Source organism: Athene noctua, chromosome 3 (assembly GCF_965140245.1).
Source record: "Athene noctua chromosome 3, bAthNoc1.hap1.1, whole genome shotgun sequence".
Classification (NCBI taxonomy): domain Eukaryota; kingdom Metazoa; phylum Chordata; class Aves; order Strigiformes; family Strigidae; genus Athene; species Athene noctua.
In genome coordinates, this window is record NC_134039.1 from 60,622,644 (window position 1) to 60,644,994 (window position 22,351).

Genomic DNA, 22,351 nt, shown 5'->3' on the forward strand with positions numbered 1-22,351 from the left:
ACAATATTGAAAAGTTGCAGGAGATTAAAAGGTAAAAGAGAATTTGACTGCAACAGAAATAAGTGTGCCTGCATATTCTGATGCTTGAAATACTTTTAGTCTATTTTTCAGTTTGATAGTATAAATAGAACTTGGAAATATTTATAAAAGAATCCAAGACTTTGGGGCATAACTTCAGAAAAAGCTTTGAGACTTCATTCAGACCTAAAGACTATCTAGGCTTACAAAGTCAGGTAGTGATGGGTTGAAGAGACAAAAATAAGCTGATAAAACCTAGTTATATTTTTATATATTGCCTTGAAAATAACCCCTAATTAGTCTAATATTTTAAACCCTTAATTCTTAACTTCAATATTTTAAAATAAAACAAAATAGTTAGTTCCAAAGGTATTATTAGAAAGCCAGGTGGGGAGGGGCTATATTTGTAGCTCCTGGTTCTACATACCGAAGTTACAGGACAGTATGCAGCTTAGGAATTCAACCTTCATGTAAAGAAAAAATGAAAACCAAAAAACTGATCCTAAATGGATTAAAGTACTAAGCAGCCAAACAAAATGAAAAACTCAAGCAGGTTAAGAATTTAAAAGGAGATGGAGGCACAATCCATATGTAAATTATCAGCAGTGTAAAAACCACTTAGTTTAAATAAACAAAGTGAGCCATCAAAGTAAAGGAAAAAAACACTGACGCAGCAGCTCATCTGTAAATAAAAAACAGGACCACCAAGGCTTCCATTCTTAAATCCAGAGACCAACAGCAAAAAGAGAAACCAAGTATATTAACTGATCAGAGGCAAAGGCAACCACTCATGACTTTAAGGAAACACAGGTAGACAAGCAGTGAAATAACATACATTTTCTAGGTTTTTTCTGTGACCCAGGACTAGCTGTCCTCTCAGCATATACTGTATGTATGAAATATGAATGTTCTCTAACATGCGTAGCAAAGCAAGCAAGGCAAAGGCTCAGTGTGCTCCTGCCAAAATAACAACAGGACTGGGTGTTCAGACTTATTAACTAAGGAAAACATGAAACCATACAGAAGAGGTGATCTCCATCTGAATGAAAATCAAAACAATCTGCTGGCATTAAGAAGTAGTACAAGAAAATATGAAAGCTAAGGACCATGGAAATACTAATAGGTCTTGAACAGCAGGTGGCTTGGGATGACAGACCCTGCAGGGATGAAGCTATAACTGTATACCCTCAAGCACAGTCTAAAACAGACTGGCGACTCTCAAACCATAAACAGCAAAGTAATCTCGGGATGCTTCCAACTCACAAGGGAGCTAAGTGCAAAGTATTAAAACAAATGTTGCCATGTTTCTATACAAGGGCTAAAAATATGAAATAAAACGATGGGATGAGGATACATGATTTCAAATGAAGATACCAGAATAAAAGATAAAGCAGAAGCTTGGTTGAAGGGAAGCAATGAGTAGTTCTCTCTGCACTTAAAAGTGGCAGAAAGACAAGCTAGGCTTGGTTTTTTTTACATGATTCCTCCAGCCTCTAAACAATACTTCAGTCCCTTTGCACTTCACTAAATCAGATCAGATGGGAGAAATAGAACTACTAGCATCAGAGCATTTTCTCATAGCATCCTTTCAGCACTGAATTTTGAGTCATAAGAGGTAGCAGCAATATCAAGATACCTGTTTTTTATGGCACTTATCTGCAGAACGTACAGTCTAATGTCATACAAGTAATTAATCCTTTAAAATAATCTCTGCATAATTTGGTGGCTGTGCTAAAACAGCATTAGCAGTGGCTCATATACTAACTTCAATTGCTCAGCAATATATACAGAAAATAACATGTAAAATGTTGATTTGTGAATAACTAACCAAATGCATTTTCAAACAGAAAATTTTCAAAACCAAACAGAATATGCACCCACTATAGGAGGTAACCAGGATCGCTGCATTGTGAAAGGCGTTATATAAACTGTCAGCTTTATTTTTCTGCACATACCTATTTGCATAGCAACTAGCCTTTTAATGGAACGGCTGAGATTGAAAGGTATGAAAAGATGTCCATGGGAAACACTTTTTGCAGCCTATGCCAGTGGTACACAAAATTATGACTTAAGACTTAAGCTAAATCCTTCAACCGGTAACTGCTAATGAAAACTGACAGTAAGCATAAACCAAGAAAAAATATCTAAAAACCAAGACAAAAACCCCCTTTAAATAGTTAATTCTTGACATTCACTATTGTAGTACAGTAAAAGCTTAAACTTCTTTACAACAGCTTTTGAACTCAGCCCAATAAGAACATCACATTTATACAGAGCTTTTAAATCCTTATACAGGATCTAAAACATTAAACAAGAAGACTTAAATCTCGTGCAACTACTACTTAAAAAGAATGAAAACCTAAAGTTTCTTTATGGACAGGCTGGTCTACAGCACTGCGTTAGGTCAAGGATGGACTACAAGTTTATATTTAAAAAAGTACAGTAGAACTGAAAAAGAGGGGTGAAAGGTGATCAAAAGATACAACATGGCTTCTCTTCAAGGAAGATCCAAGTAGAACTAGGACTTTTCAGTGTGAAACAGAGACAACCAGGGAGACACATGCTAGAGGTCTGCACACTGACAAGTAGCAATTGTCCCATGATCTAATAAGGGAAATTTGAGTTGGACACAAATTCTTCTCACTGAGAGCAGATAAGCATTGGAATGTGTTGCCCGGGAAAATATATCACCCCTCTCACAGGGAGATTTCCAAAACTAGATTGGATAAGGCCATCAGCAACCTGATCCATGTTTGACATTAGTCCTGCTTTAATACTGGACGGAATGATCTCTCAAGGTGCCTTCCAACTTAAATTACAATTAGTGATTTCTTCTAGGACTGTTATTTTTTTATCTTGTACGTGCTAGCAATCTTCTCAAGTTACGACAGAAATGAGCTCTCAGAGGAAGGAAAAACAACCAAACACTTATTGGTGGGACAAGTCTTACATCTTGCTTTGGATAAAGAAAATATTTTTTATGACTTAGAAAAGAGAACTTTCAGTCTGTGATGTTTTAAAAAATAAAAAGTCAGTACGGAACAATCCTAGGGATTACCCAGCTGTGTGAAAAAAAGGGGAAGGTTTACTCTCAAGTTTTCTCTCCTAGAAAGATAAACTGCTTCTTTTATTACTCTCTCAGGGAGCCTGTCTCCTATCACATATACCTCATTCACCCCTATACCAATTTTTTTCCACACCATTCAAGTCATCTCTATGCATCTATCTGTCAACTCCCTCCTGGACATTTCCATCTCTCATGCTGATCCTTTGCAGTCACTGACCCAATTATCTACTGGCAGATGAAGACTGGCAGCAGGGTGTGCAGGGAGAGGAACAAAAGGAGTGGAGGTATCTGGATGATGGGTTGTAGGAAAAGCTGCAAATCCAGTATAAGAACTGGCCTGCAGTTACTTGTTTCTTATGTTCTATTTCAGAAGTAAAAAAAAAAAAATCTGTTTTCAGTGACCACATTGAGAATTATGAAGTTTAATTAGATTTTTTTCCCTCTGTTATAGAAACAAGAATGTAAGGGAGCAGGGAGGCCTTCAAATAGCATCCATCTTACTATGGACTTAAAGCTAAAAGCATTAAAAAAGCAAGGAAAACCAAATATGACCAATTAATACATAAGTAAGAAATAAGCCCAATAATGAAACATGAAAAATTAACCACATAAGTTATATTGTTAGTTTTCTTTCAGTAATAATCTACATTGATATTAGTTGCACACATTTGCTGAAGTGAGTTTTCATGATCAGCTTACGTATATCAGAATATATAAGCAACTGTATTTTTAAGGTTAATATTGCATTTTTTCCCTAACATAGCTCAGAGTTCCCTCTTCATTTACCTGCCAAGTTAAGAGTTCAGCAAGTCCAAGTCTTCCATGCAGCAATCGATGATAAACATCAAAAATAGGACTGCATGTCCTACACCATTGTGGAACAATGGAACTGAATTAAAGCTGCCTCAGAAGCCTTAAACAAAATTTCCTTCCTTTCAAGAGCGTTTGTTCCTCTGATTAATTTCCTCTTCCACATATAATTGTTTCAACAGATGTTGATAGGTTTGTATTAATATTTATTCTTGACATATGTGTTAGGGAGTGGTAAAAAGTTTTCTAAAACTAACCAGCATAGAAGAGGAGGCAGTAAAAGCTTATTTTATGTGTTATTTTAAAGACAAGGGTGAGCCCTTCATTCTCAATAAAACTGGAAGGGTAATAGATTTTTGAAATTAGAAAGATGGTTGAAGGAGAACATGTTTACAAATACTATTCGGTGGCATTATATAGTGTCTTGAAATTATTTTTCTGGAGATATTTAGTTAAACAAAAGAGAATTATCAATGAGTATATATGTATAATAAAAGCAGTACTTTTCAGAGATACCTGCAAAATACTGGAGTCAGGGATAGGATGTCTTACTATGATTAATTGAGAATGACTCTAAAGAATGCCAGCAATTTTGTTACACAACAGGGCTTGGGGGCTTTATTGGTTTGTTTGGGGGTTTTTTTGTTTTGTTTTGTTTTGTTTTTTAATTCAGATGTAAATGAATGTTTTCGAAGTATCATACGAGATATTACTTCCATATTAAGTTTTACATAACAAACTAAAAATGGAAATGTTAACTGCTGATGAAATGCTATCCTGCAGCATGATTTCTGTCAATGAACACGTGATGATCAATTTCTCCTTACAATCTTAACTACAGTCTAAATTCCTTTCTTCAGCACTGCCTAAGTGCATACTTATTGCAAAGTCTATAAGTGAGTTACATTTTAATGAACTCATTAAAAATATTTGAATTAAAAATATTTGAGCAGTATATTGAAATTATTTCCATGATAAGTATCAAGTATCATAAGACAAAAATTTATGTGTACACTTAAGGATGAAAAAGATGGATATTCTCTGAAGAAGACTGATGATCATAACAGGCTGCTAGTTCAGAAAGAGTGAAAACAGTAGAGAGAATTGAGAAAGAGGAGGATACAATCAGTAAGTTAAACAAAACCAATATAAAAGTTGATTATGCTCTGATGGACCTAGATAATTGTTTTCATACTACAAATAATGCTCTTTACAGATGACTGATCTAGATCATGAAAGAATTCAAGTCTTTTGGTAGAGGTACTAATACAGAAAATAAAATATTACCCATTCAGTAATTTTTAACGTAAGGCACACATAGTCAGAAAAAGCCATGCAAATATATCAATGAGGCTTGTTACAGTGAAGTAGGCTGCATGAAAGTGGAGATATAATCAGTTTTTCTAGAAAAGTTAGCCCAGGCACGAACCATTAAAATAAGAGTAAAAACAAAAAGTTGCATTATTCTCTCATTCACAACAACCCATAAAACTTCTCCAAAGATTTGTAATTTACTAAGTGTTCCTTTCTCTCAGAATCACATAGCTTCAAATCTAAGCTTTTAAAAAGCATTTTTCAAGGTAAAAAGAAAGCTCTTAAATATAAGATTACATGTTGTTTTTACTTTTACAAGCCTGTCCTTAGTAACCTCCATTTAAGAAGATATAAAATCCTATCATTTTAAGACATTGCATTTTTTCAGCATTACAAAGCTCAGTACCAACCAAAAACCCAATACAGTCAAAATAAAATATTCTTCACTTCTTTCAGATACAAAAGGTGAGACTTGGGTCTTGCACTAAGTTTCTAAATGAGGAAGGAAAAAAAGCTCAAGTTATGAAACATGTGCTTTTAATTAACAGCCATCCAGTGTTCTATATAAAGATAATAGCTTTATATAGACATATATAATATGTATATATATATAGACATATATATTTTATGACAGCTTTGTTGTCTGAAGCTTAAGCATTTGAAAATTATAGGCCAATATTTTATATGGAAGTATCACTGTTTGATGCTCTGATTATCTAACCACCCAGGCATTTATTTCTTATAATAATACAGATTTTCATACTAATAATGGGTCTCAACATATAGAAGAGACTTGAGCTTTCTGGTTGCTTTAAATAACTATTTGTCATCTAGAATTTTTTTGCATGTTCAGATTTATAGTTTAAATTCATGCAAATCAGAATTCCTTGCATGGAAATCTGTCAGCCATTCTTCTGAAGTACTGAAGGAAACCTGACTTCACCTCTAACCAAAAAAAGAGCACTCTAACCTCCATGCTTAGCAGTTAAAAAGCTTCTTTAACTCAGTAACAGACAAAACATACCAAAGAGAACAGAAAAACTTTAACTAAATCAATCTGTGTTTCTTTCTCATTTACAGTATTTAGATTTACGTATTTCCAAGCTATCCAAATCTCAGTTAAAATATCATCCCATATTACTGCATGCCAAATACATGATTATGAAACTTTAATGAAAAGGTAAGCAGATTATGAGTTTACAGTGCAATGATCAGGCACACTCAATATGGGTTCACAAAGGGAAAGCCCCGTTTAACTCATTTGATATCCTTCTATGATAAGGTCACCTGCCCAGTGGATGAAGGGAAGGCAGTGATGTAGTTTTACTGGATTTTACTAAGGCTTTGGATACTGTCCCTCATGGCATCCTTCTGGACAAGTTGTCCAGCTCTGGGATGAGCAAGTTCACGGTGCACTGGGTGAAGGACTGGCTGAAGGGCAGAGCTAAAAGGCTTGTAGTGAATGGGACGACTGCTGGCTGGTGGCCAGTCCTCAGCGGTGTTCCTCAGGGCTCAATCCTAGGGCCAGTTCCGTTCAATATATTCATCAACAGTCTGGATGTAAGAGCTGAAGGCACCAGTTTGCTGATGATACAAAACTGGGAGGTGCTGTTCATGCCCTTGAGGGACAAGAGGCCTTACAGAGGGATCTAGATAGATTAGAGCATTGGGCAATGATTAATGGGTTGAAATTTAACCAGTTGAAATGCCAGATTCTGCACCTAGGATGGAGTAATGCTGGGCACAGGTACAGATTGGGAGGAGTGGCTGGAGAGCAGCCCTGCAGCAAGGGATCTGGGGGTGCTGGTCGTCAGCAGGCTCACCAGGAGTCCACAGTGTGCCCTGGCAGCCAAGAAGGAAAACTGCATCCTGGGGTGCATCAAGCCCAGCATAATCAGCCAGTGAAGAGGTGATCATCCCGCTGCATTCAGTGTTAGTGCAGCCTCATCCTGAGTACTGTGTGCAGTTCTGGGCCCCACAATTTAAGAAGGGTGTGAAGGTCTTTGCATGCATCCAGAGGAGGGCAACAAAGCTGGTGAAAGAGCTGGAAGGAACAGGCTTTCTGGAGAGGTGGTCAATGCCCAAGGCCTATCGGTGTTTAAGAGGCATCTGGCCAATGCCCTTAACACGCTTTAACTTGGTCATCCCTGAATCGGTCATTCAGTTGGACTAGATGATCATTATAGGTCCCTTCCAATGGATATAGTCTATTCTAGTCCATTAACAATACAGACTTATTTGAGGTATAGTAAGAGAATTTAATGTTTTCAAATTATTTATGTATTCACTGGAAGGTAAATTGTGAAGAGTTATATGTATTACTTCCAAGAATAATTTTTTTTCTTGCTAATACCCCTACTGAAGAAGCTGAAAGAAAGATTTAACTAAATGTATTTGATTTCTAGAACAGAACATTTTAAAGTAAACAGAATACCCATCTGCATTGTATACTTTGGATTTTATGCCCTTTATTAAAACTTCAAAGTAATTTTCCAGCTAGTACTCTTTTTACAGTTACCATTACTTAAAAGTTAACCATTTTAAAATTGTCATATAAAAGCTTATATTTCCACAACATCTAGCTAAAATTTTGTGCTGCCATTTCAGAGAGAACTGAACACCATTGCTCTATTTTCTGAAACTTCCCATTTATTTGTCCAAATGGAATGCTGGCTTTTATAAGAGACCCAGTGCTAAGTATTTTTAGTACACTGCTATAGCTTCTAAAGACAGAAGCCTCTCTCTGGGAGAACTGCAGGTGGAAAGACCTATCCACCAGTCAGAACAGCATCAAAACAGAGTGGGAGGAAGAAAAGCATGGGAATGCATACACCCAAGCATAACAAAAGTAACTGCTGCTATGTGAGTATTTTCACTAGTGTTGAATTTGAAAAGGACCCCAATCAAATCTTTTACCTTATTAATAATTATATTTTATAAATTAATATAATTTATTTAGAAGAATCAAGGACAAACATGATACATTTTTTCTTCGGTAACAGTAACAAAAAGACACATAAAGAACTGTTATCAGTTGCACTTTCGTGTTACCATCAACAAAATTAACTGTACCATTTATTGGCATAAAGGAAATATCCTGTGTATGTTCCATTAACTAAAAATGGAAAACTTCAGATAACATAATAATACAGATAGGATGAGCCAGTTAGATTTCTCATTGTCATCAACATTATGATGGGAAACGGATAAACATTTTAAATAAATAATTCTAACAATCAAGTTCACAGCTGTATTATGCAAAGCTCACAGAAACTGAGAAACAGTTACATCAACATGATATTGGAATTTTTTATTATTGTTTTTACAAAGTGTGTGTATGTCTACTCATTAATTTATGTTGGATTACGCAGAAAGATCAAACAAGGGTAGGAAGAATCAAGTGGGAAAGGCAAAATAATTATCCAGTAAGAAACCAGCAGACTACTTTCAGCTAAATTAGAAGTTACGTGTCTGGCAACAATAAAGATATTCAGATCTTATGTGAAAAACAAAAAGTGACTATTATCAGTTTAACAGTCACTGCTGGAAAGGACAGAGTGAAAAGGATGCCTGCAATGGAAGGCCATAGAGTTTTCATACTAGAAAACTAGCCTCACAGTTTCATACTTGTAGTCTCCAACTTTAGGAGAATCTGATAGAAGGATATTTACCTGAGCAGTGAAGCTTAAGCTTAGTAAAACAACACATATACAGGACTGTTTTAATATGTTTTGCCAAAAGTTTTGCTTTGCTCAGTGCTTAACAACTCACTTTGGCAAATAGCAAGTAACTCCACAAGAAGCAATGTAAGACTATTGAAAACTTATTTTGTCAGTAGCTTCTAGAAGAGGCCTGTGTATGTGTCAAAATACCAGGATCCCTCAGATCAACAAAGTTTATCAGTCCAGGGACTGTTGCTTCTACTCCCCAGCATCTGTTGGAAAAGCTGATATCTGGTTCCATTCATAAAGAAGTGCAAGAAATAAAGGTGTTATTTGATGGAAAACCCAAATACAGTTCACTTGATATCTTTTATCATGCAAAGAAAAGTAATTATTGTTAGTTATCCATGCTTACAGAACTATTATTACAAAAAAACACTGAATATAAGAAAAGTAAATACTCTCATAGGCATCTGAAATGATCTTTTAAATAAGATACTATTCATAAAGCCAACTCACCAATACTATAAACAGTATTTCCAAATTATTACAACATGGACTCTAGAAGTATCAAGGGTAAGGTATAAGACTGTCCTTTAGTTTTACAACATTTCCATAAGTACAGCTATGTTTTGCTGTCTTAAGCAGGCTTGGTTATTTTGTTGTCATGAAACAATAACTATTGTCTTACATTGTAACCAGCCATAAAATTCTCAAAAATTGAGGTCCACACAGATATTTATTGGAATAGTGTTAGTTTCTTGAATTGTTTGGCAATAAAGCAATGTGTCAAAACATGTCAAGTAATTTCATAAAAATAAATTTAACCGACAAACTAAAAAAACCCACAATACATAAACCATAATCAAGATAGGGAAAAAAAAATAAAAATTGAACTTTCTTTAAGGTTGTGTCTAACAACACTTTTTCAATTAGGTGAACAAAGAGAGTGCTGCATTACTTTAAATAATCTACAGATGAAGACATCATTCCAAACTAAGCACTGAAAAATCATTTTATCTACTAACTCGTCTGAGGTTTATTCATATTTCATAGTTTCTTTGCAATCAATTTTAACTAGCTTGCAATAGTAAAATAGTTTTTGACAACCATGTTCAGAAAATTACAATAAACTAATATTAAGTAAAAGCTTTAATCATAACCAGAATCATTGGACAGATAAAGACAAACTATATTTAAGAGCAGAGAAAATTCACACACAACCATAATCAAATTTAATAAATGAAAGGTAGTGATCAGATGAGCAAGGACACAAATTGCAAACCATTGCCTCCCCCAGATTCAATAAAAATTAAAATTTTGCAAAGAAATTGCAACATACAAAAATGACAACTGCAAACAAGGCATTACCTGACTTCTATTTCATGGTTCACTTCTGCCACTAAGGCCAACAACTGCCATCATACTGCCTACAACAATAACCTTCTGTTACACACACTTTAACATCTTCTGCTCCTCCCTCTACCTAATCACCATTTTTCTAAGACACCTGCTACAAAACAGGCTGTCTTACTGGCTGCCAGAAACCCCTAAAGCTGCCTTCTGTGTGCTCTTAGCTCCATTCTTTGGTATAAAAGCACCATGGAATTCATATGTATAGAAGTTCAGATTTGCATTTTAAATTTACAACAACTTCGCACAATAACTGCATGTAAGGGTCTTCATAATTTATAGGCAGTGTAGCTTCCTTTGACAGATTATACTTAATATACATGTAATTTTTCTACCTATCAGTCAATTTGAGAACAACTAAACTATATGGATGCATTCTGTTTTTCTTGATAGCTCCCATGTTTCTTTCCCTCTTAACCCCAAAATTCAATCTAGAAGTACTAAATCTTACAGCACAATTCTTAAATTTGTGAAGTATTTTGGGATAAAAACTTTATCCATACACAATTGACAATTATAGTGTTGGCAATAATTCTATTTTAACATATAACTTGCAGAATACAGGCAAAATCAGAGATCACCCCATCACAAGATGCAGAAGAAAATAAATAACAAAAAGGACATGAAAACTCTAACAGATAATCACATTTTCTTAATCAAAACCTCAACCTGCGTAGGCAAAAGTGTGCCTTGACCAAGTGAAAGAAGCTCTTTTGCTAGACAGAACTCACTGGGAAGCAGACAGGTCAAATTAGGCAAGTATAGTTTGTGAGTATGTACAGCTGTCCTCCCAAATATTTTACTTACTATTTACCTTAGGTTTTTTTCAAGGAACAGCTAATTCATTACTGAAAATGCAAAGTCATGAAGGCATGAAAAGCTCCACATTCTGCATAGTTATTCCAGTATTCTTGGTTACCCACCAAAAAACTAATGTTGTTACGATAAACCATGATACACTCAGTTGTATTTTTTAAATTTTGTTTGATCTTCACATACACTTAAAGAATTGCAGAAGTGTTACAGAAATTGACACTTATCATCAAAATAGTTCATGTTTTCAATGAGATTAAAATAAAACTATATTGTTCAGTGCTTAATCATTGTTGGCCGAAATTGGAAGACAAGTTTACTACTAATAGCCTTCCATAACGCACAGCTCAGGATTTGAAATCCAACTAGCTTGAGCAGAAAAATGTATTCTGCCCTTCAGGGAGAAAGAGACTCTTTCTAGAGTATTTTACAGTGACCCATCTGCCAATTTCACAAGCAAGATCCATCTGTCTTAAATTCAAGAATTATCATAATGGTAGAAAACACTGGGAAATTTCTGGGTTTAGAAAATGAACATGAGGATCTAGAGGTTTTGTTTTTTTTTAAAATCTAGACCAAATCAACCTGTATTTCCTGCTATATTTACACAAACAACCCTGAAAAAGGGCATTTATAGGTATACAGTGACTATGTCAACACAGTGCAGCACAACAGGGACAAGTGTGTAGAACAACACAATCAGTACTGGGAATGTGCCTGTGGTCCTGCCATTTGGTGTTACTTTGGACTAGCTCTACTTTCAGTTCAGTTCACACAGTCCAAGAGCTGTCTGTGAGGCAAATCAAAGAAAAGTTTGGTGGGGACAATGGGGAGTTTCTTCAAAAGTGTGGTCTTGGTCTAAATGTTAAGGTAGGTTCACTCAAGTAGTTCCTTCACACACACATATTATATAGATATGTAAAAAATGGCCTTCATCATAACGAACCCCAGTATCTCATAAGCTACTCAGATGACCAGAATTTTCTGATAGAATGTTAGTACAAAGAAACATTTTTTTTGTTATTCTAAAATGGCATACTTTGCAAAACAATATTCAATTTGAGTATATATACTTTTAGAAAAAAATGGAGCAGAGTTTTGAAGTAATGTTGGATTACACCATTAGCCTTGGAAATGGAGTGTCTTTTCATTGCAGCCAGTTATTGAAGAAATTTCTGAAGCAATCTGATCATTTCAAAACAAATGATCCTCCCAAAACGTATTAAAACTTTTTTTTTTTTAAGACTTGCTTGAAACTACTGAGTTTCTCATGGAACTGCATATTGATATCCTAGTAGTTCTAAAACGATTAACAGGAGAGCTGGAACCTGAAAACTGGCATTCAACATACTATGTATTGTCTATTTTAAGGAAACTATGTGTAATCTACACCGTAATCACCATACTTTCTAAAAGCTGTTTATCCTTATTTTAAAATCTTGCCTTTTTAGACTAGAAGCTTTTTATGGTAACACTAATAGAATGGTTTAATAAACTTAAATGTGGCTATGAGGTACTATTACATGATGTATTAATTTCTGTCTTTTCACTTACCTATTTCATTACATTAATATCCACACCTTCATTACAAAATTCAACCACTGCTCTTCAAGAACTCACATGTCTTGCTAGGGGAAGTCAGAAATTATCTTATATGGATTTTCTACTCAGACTTCATACAGAAAGGATGATTCATTTCCAGCTCTATTGATTAGCCCACAGGCCTGTCAAAATGCTTAGATTCAGACAGATAGCTACAATTCGAGCAGAACTACCACAGCAGAGATCTTTTTCTTCTCATCTTTTTATAAATTTAGATAGTCTAACTTAAAATCTCTGAGCAGCTAAATTAGTGAAGTCTGATTTCCCTAATTCTGTACTCTACAGTTCATATACAGTGCTTAAATAACAGATCACAAATCTCCGCCTTTCCTTCAACTAAGGCCTTAACAGTATGACTTTTCTTACCCAGCTGTCTGGTTTTACTGACTATCTATTTCTGAAATGCTTGCAGAAACTGGTTAAAAGATTCAACAGAAATTGGTACAAACACATACATAGAAGTTAAGCTTTCCTGCCTTAGGAAGTCATGGTGAAAATTAAATACAATAGGGCTTTACAACACTTAAGAAACACCTACAAACAAATTTACCTTGCCATTCTCATACTGTCCTCCTGTCATCACACACAGAGAATCTGTTGATTTGGAGCTCGCTTAAGCTCTGAGAAAAGACATTGCTCCACAGCAATGTAATTGATACTGTAGTCAATTTTAATTAAAAAAAAAATATATATATACCCATTGTTGGTATTGGCAATTCTTTTAGCCTTTTTTTTTTTTTTTTAATTTCATTTGTGATCTTTCCCAAAAATCCAAAGAAGTTGTTCCAAATCTATGCAGTGTGGTATAGGACTGTGGATCAAAGGATCTAGTATGATAAAAACTTGCATTTTTTTGTTCTAATTAATGCATATCATAGAAGCAAGTATAACATAAATTTTCATTTCATCATTCACCACCTAATGAAATTTACATATGCAAATATAATTAATAAAAAATAAACAAGAATCCCAACTAAACTGAGCTTTCAAATTTTAGATTAATAATAACCTACTAGAGATTTAACTTTATGAGAGAATCACCACTAAAAGCAGCATTTAGTATTTGTAATTCCATGCTTGACAGCTAACACCAGCACTTCAGTCCATCACATGAGGGTCAATGCACTTTAAAAAATCCTCTAGAAAGCAGGAATATACAGCAGTCACTTTACAGCTGGAGAAAATAAAACAATAAATGAATGCTGTATTTAAGATCACAGTTGTGGGAGGCCAGACCTGTGCTTTGATTATATGGCCATATTATCTCTACATTAGGAATATATTATCCTCTTATTAAAAGCAGACATTATTTGGATAATTGAGAAAGATGGAGGCAGCAGCTATAGCAGTCTCCCTCCTTTTTTAACTATATGCATTCCCAATAGCAATTAAACGGCATGTTATTTGTCATTAAACGAAACACCTTTAATGATTTAAGTGTTAATCTGAATTTAATTTTAATTGCAGTGCAACCCTGATCATGGAGGTACTAAAAAAAAATAAATTACAGATTCAAAAAGAACCATCATAAGTCATGTGGTATAACAGTTATATAAAATCAGAGTGCTAATAAGAAAGATTTCCACAAAGATCACCTCCTTTGAGGTGAATCCTGATGCTGCTCTCCACAGCAAATTAACTGTTCAGTTAGAGAATAAATCTGGAAATTTGACCCTGAGCATGATAAAAGGCCTTCTCTTCCAAGGCTGTTGGTCCTCACAGGGCTGAATTTGTCCAGGAACTGAAATTGCTCTGGCTGATAATTACTGTAACTTTTTCAAATCCAAATTTCTCTGACTTCCAAATTTCAGACAGCCAGTGTTCCCCAAAAAATAGTGTTCAGATAGAGATTAATTCAGCAAAATACTGTGAGTTCTGTACTGTACAAATCAGAGTATACTATAACAAATTTATACATGCTAAATTCAAAAAAATCCCTCAGCTTTCTCTGTTTATATCAAAGCATCAAACTACTTTTATAGCAATAGTAGGAGATGTTGACCCAGTTAGATAAAGTTTCAATTGCTGAAGCAGGAAGCAACAGCCCTTTTTTAGAAATAAGAATGCTATGTGTCCTTATGTATCTGCAGTTGTGCATATTATAAAGAAACAACAGCACATTGTGAAAACATGGAAGTATACAGATGTCATCTGCATATTTCTTATGAATTCAGTTTGGATTTGAAGATTTGTTTTTGTTTCAAGGTATCTTGTTTTTTACTTCAAGGTATCAAAACTTTACATAAAATACAATGGGAAATATACAATACATTATGCACAACGATGCAATAAAAAAGTTAATTTTTATGTGTGACACCTTGGGTTTGATTCTCTGTAATTTATCATATGACACAAATTCAAGTGCCTTAATAAAATCTATTACATCAACACTATTAACTATACTAACTAAACTTATCTCCTCTTCCCCTCCAATGCCCAGCCCCTGGGATGACTAGTTAATTTAACAAGATTTTTCCCCATGATCCCAAACTACTGGCCTCAGGTTTTTGTTTGGTTTTTTTTAAATTCACACAGAATAGACAGGATGGACACTCTGCACTGGAACAACACAGGTAGACAGATGTTTAAAATTCCCTAGTTCAATATTTCCAAAGCAGAGTAACAAACTTTGAATCTTTTCTACTTTATTCTCACTGGACTGCACCTTTTTGAAACTAGGCTTTAAATAAACAGGAAAATTACACAACATCTTAAAATGCTGAATGAGGAGTTTGTTGCCATCTTCTCTGATGGCTCCTAGCACCAAGAGAAATTAAACTGAAAGTCATAAAATACAAATTCATTTTGACAATATTCATATTGATATACATATTCATGATACAATGAATACATTGTAAATGAACACCCAGAAGACAAGCATCTGAAGACAATACAGTTCTGAAATCCGAGGGCACTGCCTCCCGGTCAGAAAAGCAGTATTACAGCAGTACTAACTGATACAGGGCATCATTTTGGAGTTTAATTTCTTTCACTGACACCTCAAACTGCACATAATTTTACAGCTATTTTTTAAATAAAAGAACAAAAAAACCACAGAAGTCACAAAACCACAACACATTCAGATTATTATTTTAGATTTCTATCAGTTATTAAGTCACAAAGTTTACATCATATATACAACTGAGGCTCAATCCACAAAAACAAAGACATCGTGTTTTCTGCTTAATTCATCAGAACCCACACAGACAAATTACACTTTTAAAACATATCAAGAAGCATTAAACTGTAATCCTGAAAAGGAATTTTCTGAAATAAGCAAGAAGAATTAATTTAAAACTAGATTTTTAAAGTAATTTAATTGAGAACTCTGTAATACATACATATATATATATATACACACACACACACGCATTATAAACATGGCATAGAAAAAAACAAACCAAAACCAGTAAGGCACAAGTTCCAACCCCATATCTTATCCATCAATACTGTTCCTGCTCCCTAGTTCTTACACCTCAACTCTCCGTCAGAAATCTCTGTTCCATTCCACCAGGGAATACTGTGGATAAGGTGTGGATTGTGATGATATGACATACATACCAAGGGAAAAAAAAAAACATTTGGCACTGTGAGAACCATGCTCCTGTAAAAGTTAGCCTGAAAATAAATCCTGCCTATGGATGTTGAAGGTAGGTGTGGTTTTTTTACATAACTGGCATTACAAACAAAGAAAATACAACCAGATCTGTCTCAGATCTTCAATAAAGCATATGATGTGGCTTCACACAAAATTAGTGAAGTGGCAAACAAGTGAGGTCAGTGTAAAAATTTATACAATGGCAAAAGGCAGACTAACAGATGCATCAAACATGTCTTGTTAAAATGAGAAGCTTAATGCTAGATTCAGATTAAGACTAGTACCATGTGAGTCAGTCTTTAATTATATTCAGTATTATCAGTTCTTTTGTGATCAAGACTGATTCACTTTAATGCCAGAACTTTCCAGGAAAGGTATTTATGATAGATACATAAGTACTATTTATTGTACAAATTTCATAAATGCTCAGTAAAACCCTGCAAAATGAGTATGGATAAGGGCACTCACATTTAGGAATGATGTAGTTAAATTTGAGTGATTATAGAGAAAAATCTGAGATGACAACCACAAGAATGAACAGTTATTTTCTAAGAGAAAATTAAAAGATCCAGTTCTATAGTCTTAAAAAAGTCCAAGAATATACAAAAGTGCTTAATAAATGTATATACCTCAGTAATTGAAAACTGACAGGAATATCACTTAAGTGGAAAAGACAACACACATCTTATCTAGTATAGGGCTGGAAATTATCAGGTTTTGACCTACTGGAGAAATTGGGCTTTGAAACAGCCCTGCAGTACTAGTAGGATTAAAAAAAAAAAAAATCACCAAACACACACAAACACCACTCTCAAACTTTCCTTGTTTTGAAACAGAGCTTGATCAGCTTTTGAAATAACAAGTACAAGTCTTTTCCCTTCTATGATAAACATCTCCTTCTAGCTTTAAGGATAGGCAAAGTATGTACGCCCGTTTGTTGAAACAATCAAAGTACCAAACCTGACACAATTTCAATGGAATTCTCTTGTTATTCACTTTTATAGAAGACCTATACTTGACTATCTAGTAGCTTGCTTTGTGTGCTGCTTGGAGACTCCAGCTGCTAATACTGCTGACTCGTGGCTTCCCAAGAAGCCAGGAGATTTGAAAGTATTGGATTCCAAGGGTGCAGTTCTTCAGCAGGTATTACTTCCAAGTTTTCCAGTACTAGTACAGCTAACCAGGCAAGCTGCCTGGAAGATTTGAGTTCCACATGGATTTTGTTTAGAGGATATTACTACAAAATACAGGAACTGGAAATTAAGATGCCGCAGAAGCAAAAAAACCCAAAATAACGCCAAACCAATTTTCAGCATTTAAATACCTTATGTGAAATTGAGCTATTTTTTATATTGATCTATATCAGTTTTCAAAAAATACTGTGTACATGCTACCCATTTCAGCAGGTGCATGGGAATCTGATGTAGACTTTTTCTTTCCTGGGACTGCACTATCCTGAATGTTTAATGTTTACTATCATTAAATGTGTAATGCAGTCTTTTTTTTTTTCTTTTATTCAATTTCGATACATTTTATGGTATGTAGTGTAGTAGCTTGTTTGTGAATACGTATTAGAAAAAAAATTGAGTATTCTCTTTACATTCCTCCAAAGTTAGAAGAGTTAAAAGGGATTCTGGATGTGGTGTGCACATTGTTTCCCCTTTTACAAAACCTGAATTGGCAGTCTGGGAAAATAAAAAGTCCTAGTTCAGACAAACAAGATGTGAAATTGTAAAACAGCTAGATGAAAAGGCAGTACATTTCAACAGATGCATATACCTGAAGGCCAAACACCAAATAATGTCAAAGTGCAGTAAACCTCCAGAAACATATTGCTTCCGGTGTCTTACTGTCATTACAAAATGAAAATTGTATTTTATAAGAGAGGTTTATACCTATAAAGTCTTTAGTTATTAATGCAGGTACATCAATGGCAGCTACTTTAAAGCTCCATTTGCATCAAGCGATCTGAAGCCAACACTAAACAAACTAAAATTGCAGTTACAATTGTCACTGTGACTTTACAAGTGGAAAGTGTTCCCACACTACTTGATAATCATTACACATACTACTAAAAACTAGTGTTAGATACATTTTGTTACATTGAGGTTTTGCTTAAAGAGACCTTAAAAGGCATAATTTCCTTCTAACCAACTATGAAGCTATAAACATTTTCAAACCACATAAGGCTGTTCTCCCCCCCTTAAACCTGAAGTCTGTTTGGTAGCTCTATTAAATTTTATTCTGTTCTGGATCAATTTTGAAGTCATTACAGTCATAAAAATTTATCATCTTTTGATTAAAATACAGTTTTGTTTGGACATTTCCAGTCAACTTTCTAAGCTTCCTTTCAGACTTCAAACTTCTGAAGCAGAAAGTCAACCTTCACATGTGTTCAATACAGCAAAAATCTAATCAAGTACTTGAGAGTGCTGTTAAAGAGTATAGAGTATATATCCCATATTTCACCTTTGCTTTAAAAAAAAAAAAAAAAAAAAAAGAAGAAAAGGCAAGCCAAGAAAAACACCACAGAAACTTTTCTCTTAATGGATATGACCATCCAATTTTGTCCCTCCTTCCATCTCACAGAAAATGAATGCATAGACTGGATGCACAAATGCATAGACCATTAGAACAAATGATGAATAGACTGAATTTTCCTTTGAAATTATTTCTTCCTTTCACAAATAACAGACTCTACAATATAAAAGAATTTAAAGAGGAAGTAATTTTGCAGTTTTCGCACTTATTTCTCTGAAATTTTGTTGGTATTTTATACCAAAATTACATAGAATTACTGACAATTAAACAAGAACATATTTTGTGATTACTGAGATTTAGTCAACCTAAAACTTTAAAAATCACAACTTATCTTTCCACTAATAATATTCTATGCACAGAATAAAGGAAGTGGCAAATGAAAATTTTAAAACAAAGCAAACCACAACAACCCAGTAACTTACCCGCAAGGCTTCGATTACAAGGTCTCGTGCTTCTAGTTCTCCTTCCATTATACTCAAAAGCATTCGCAATTCTGGCTTGCTCAAGTTATCCACATCAAAGTCTCTTTTCTGTAAGAAACAAAACACTGATGAAGACACTAACTGACTGCAATAGTTACTGTAGATCTGAAACATAGACATATCAGCATCCTAACTATGGATTCCTCAAACATCTATAACTGTCAAAAGTTACAGTGACTTTATTTGTAGTATATAAAGTCGATTTTAATAACAAATAGTCTGATTCATTTTTAGTTAAAGTGCAGAAATTAAAAACCCTCCAATATGACACTTTCAAATCATATATGGTTGCAAGGAATTGATCCTGCAAAGCCTTGTGAATGATAAAGGTGAAATGGTAAAGAAACTAACTTTGTGACTAACAGTTCCTATATGCAGCCTCACAGAGACCAAAACAATTCAGGAGACCTGAAATAGCACATCAGGGATGAAGACAGGAGAAGGTGAAAGAATCTAAATCACAGTGCACCTAATCCAGTGCTACCTGTGCCTCACTTGCAAACAGCTACCAAGTCATCACAGTATATTGGGCTGAATATGAATTTCTGAAGCACAACTTGTGAAAAGACATGAAATCTTATCTGTATACTTTATTTCCAGTCCCATTGTTCGGCTGGAGGGTACAGTTCAGGTTGCAGAGGCACTGACAAGTAGCAACAGTATCTTCTCACTCCACAGTTACCAAGATCAGTGCAAGTCTGACTGCCACCCCTCCTAGCAAGGCAGGAGAACAGGTTTAAACTGACAAATAAGATCACTGAGCATGTGCACAGACACTGTCTGCTGGGAATATCAATATGGCTTCTGTAAAACCAAATCCACCTCAAAAACTGCTACAGTTCCGTAACAATGTCAGTAGACACATGGGTAAAGGGGATCCACTGGACATTAACATATTTGGATTTTCAAAATGTTTTGGACAAGGTTCTATTTCAAATATTATTACAGAAACTCCTATCCAACAGTACTGGATGAAAAGATACTTCATGAATAGAAATATTCTATTCTAGAAATACCCATATGCTATGGGTAACAACCACTTTCCAAGATGGAGACAGGTAAACAGTGGGGCATCTCTGTGACCAGCTTTAACTACTTCATCAATAATCTGGAAAAAGGATACAGAAGTGGCAGGGTCATCTATGTCATGTGGAAGCTGGCACATAATTCCTCACAAGGTTTACATCCTCATTTTGACACTACATAAAACCCTGGCAAACCCTCATCTCAAGTACTGCATAAAGTCCTTATCTAAAGGTATAGAACTGGCCAACCAAAAGGATAAGAGAGAAGGAATAACTGCTATATGAGGAAAGACTACAAGGCTGGAAGTCTTGATTTTGGAGGTTGGGCAGGGGAAATGCCACTAATATTTACCAAATCATGAAGGTAGTAGATAAGATGAATAGAAATCTCTTGTTCACCAATATCCACATTCCTAACACAAGTAAACACTTGGTGGAATTAGAAGGGGATCAATTTAAGGGATATAATGTTTATTTCATGTGCTAGATTCAGCTGACCAGCTTGTTTTCCAATACACTATTCACTTCGAGGGAAATGCTAGAGTTCTTGCTATGATATAGATGTGTCTCCTAGCAAAGCCCTGAGATGCAGATGCTCGGCTGTCTTCAGTATGAAGTAATCAGTTGCCAAGTTAGCTGGACTGAGCGTCTAGATATACTGTTTACTTTCCCTGAAGGACATAAAATCTAAGAGTTCAGCTACACAGCATCTTAACTTTATCACAGGAAAATCCAATAAAAATTAAAGCAAGTACCATTTGCTTTCTCAAGGCAAGAGTAGGGCAAAACAGTTCTTCCCGCAGGCTAGAAGGCCATAGATCAAAACTATGCAAAAGCTATAACTATATATTAGATTTACTCTGTGTTCCATTTCTACTTAGTAATTAAAACACATCGAGATGCACAAATGGCTACTGAGAACTGTATGCCAGAACGTTAGCTATTTGCATTCCATCTATTACATTGAATTGAGCTTCTTCATTTATGTCAACAACACAGATCAACAAGAGGAGCAATGTTTTCTATTAAGAGTAACTGTTTTGGGTGCAGGGCCATCCACTCTAAGCAGTATTTCTAGACTGAACAATAGTTATCCTCTATCCTTGTTGCCTGGGTCAGCTATTCCTCTAATCCACAAGATACCTCTTACCCTCCATGCCAACGGATCAAGAAAAACAGAAGGTTTCTCTGAAGGCTGTTTCCCAACATACGCTGCAGCAGCCTCTCACAGTACTCCTTGCAATTCTATACAGTGCTCACCAATCTATGGACATGTATAAAGTAAAAAGTTACTAAACACATGCAGTTCCTTATGTAATCTAATGTCAGTAGACTAGATTTTACTTTATGGGCTGCAGGAGATCTCACTCTCAGCAGTTCTAACTACTAAATTTAATTCAGTCAGATAGCAGGACCCACTTATCCACCTTCCTTCTATGAACCACTTCATAATATCTAATTGCTCAAGGACAGCAATTGATTTATTCGTATAACTTTATAACAGAGAAAAACTGACTCAGTTTTTCAGATGGAAAACTGATGCAGAGATACTTTTTTTTCAAACAACACAGAAAGTAGCATAAAACACAATTTTCAGCAAGTCTTTTAAGTCTCCATTCAGTGGTTTAACCACTACATTTTCTTCCCTATCTATAAAATGCTTGCCTCCTCTGACAAAAAAGGCACACAAGGTTTCTGATAGACAGGGACAAAGTTAAGAGGGACATCTGCAAGAGTGCAGTACAAGAAATGTGATCCTACTCTTCTCTCCAAGTCAGTAAATTCAGCTTATCAGAAGATATAACACAGGGCAGCTCTTTGTCAAAAGATCGATTGTATGTCACAGGTGAAACTTTCCATTTCTGCAGTCTTCCACAAGACATAAATGAAAACACTCTTACATTCTTAGCAAATGAGAGGCATTCTTCAACATATGTGATGCAGTGATTGTGATGCAGCGATGAGCTTTTAAACTACGCATCTGATCAAGCAATTAAAGTAAATTT

General features: G+C 35.0%; 1 protein-coding gene across 1 annotated transcript in view; it reads right to left on the minus strand.

The window, feature by feature from the left end:
* The window catches only part of CTTNBP2 (cortactin binding protein 2), an 85,422-nt gene that overhangs the window by 55,136 nt on the left and 7,935 nt on the right, over positions 1-22,351 (minus strand). The window contains exon 2 of the mRNA XM_074903147.1: positions 19,261-19,368. Coding sequence (XP_074759248.1) covers positions 19,261-19,368 — 108 coding nt within the window. The remainder of the gene's footprint in view (positions 1-19,260; positions 19,369-22,351) is intronic.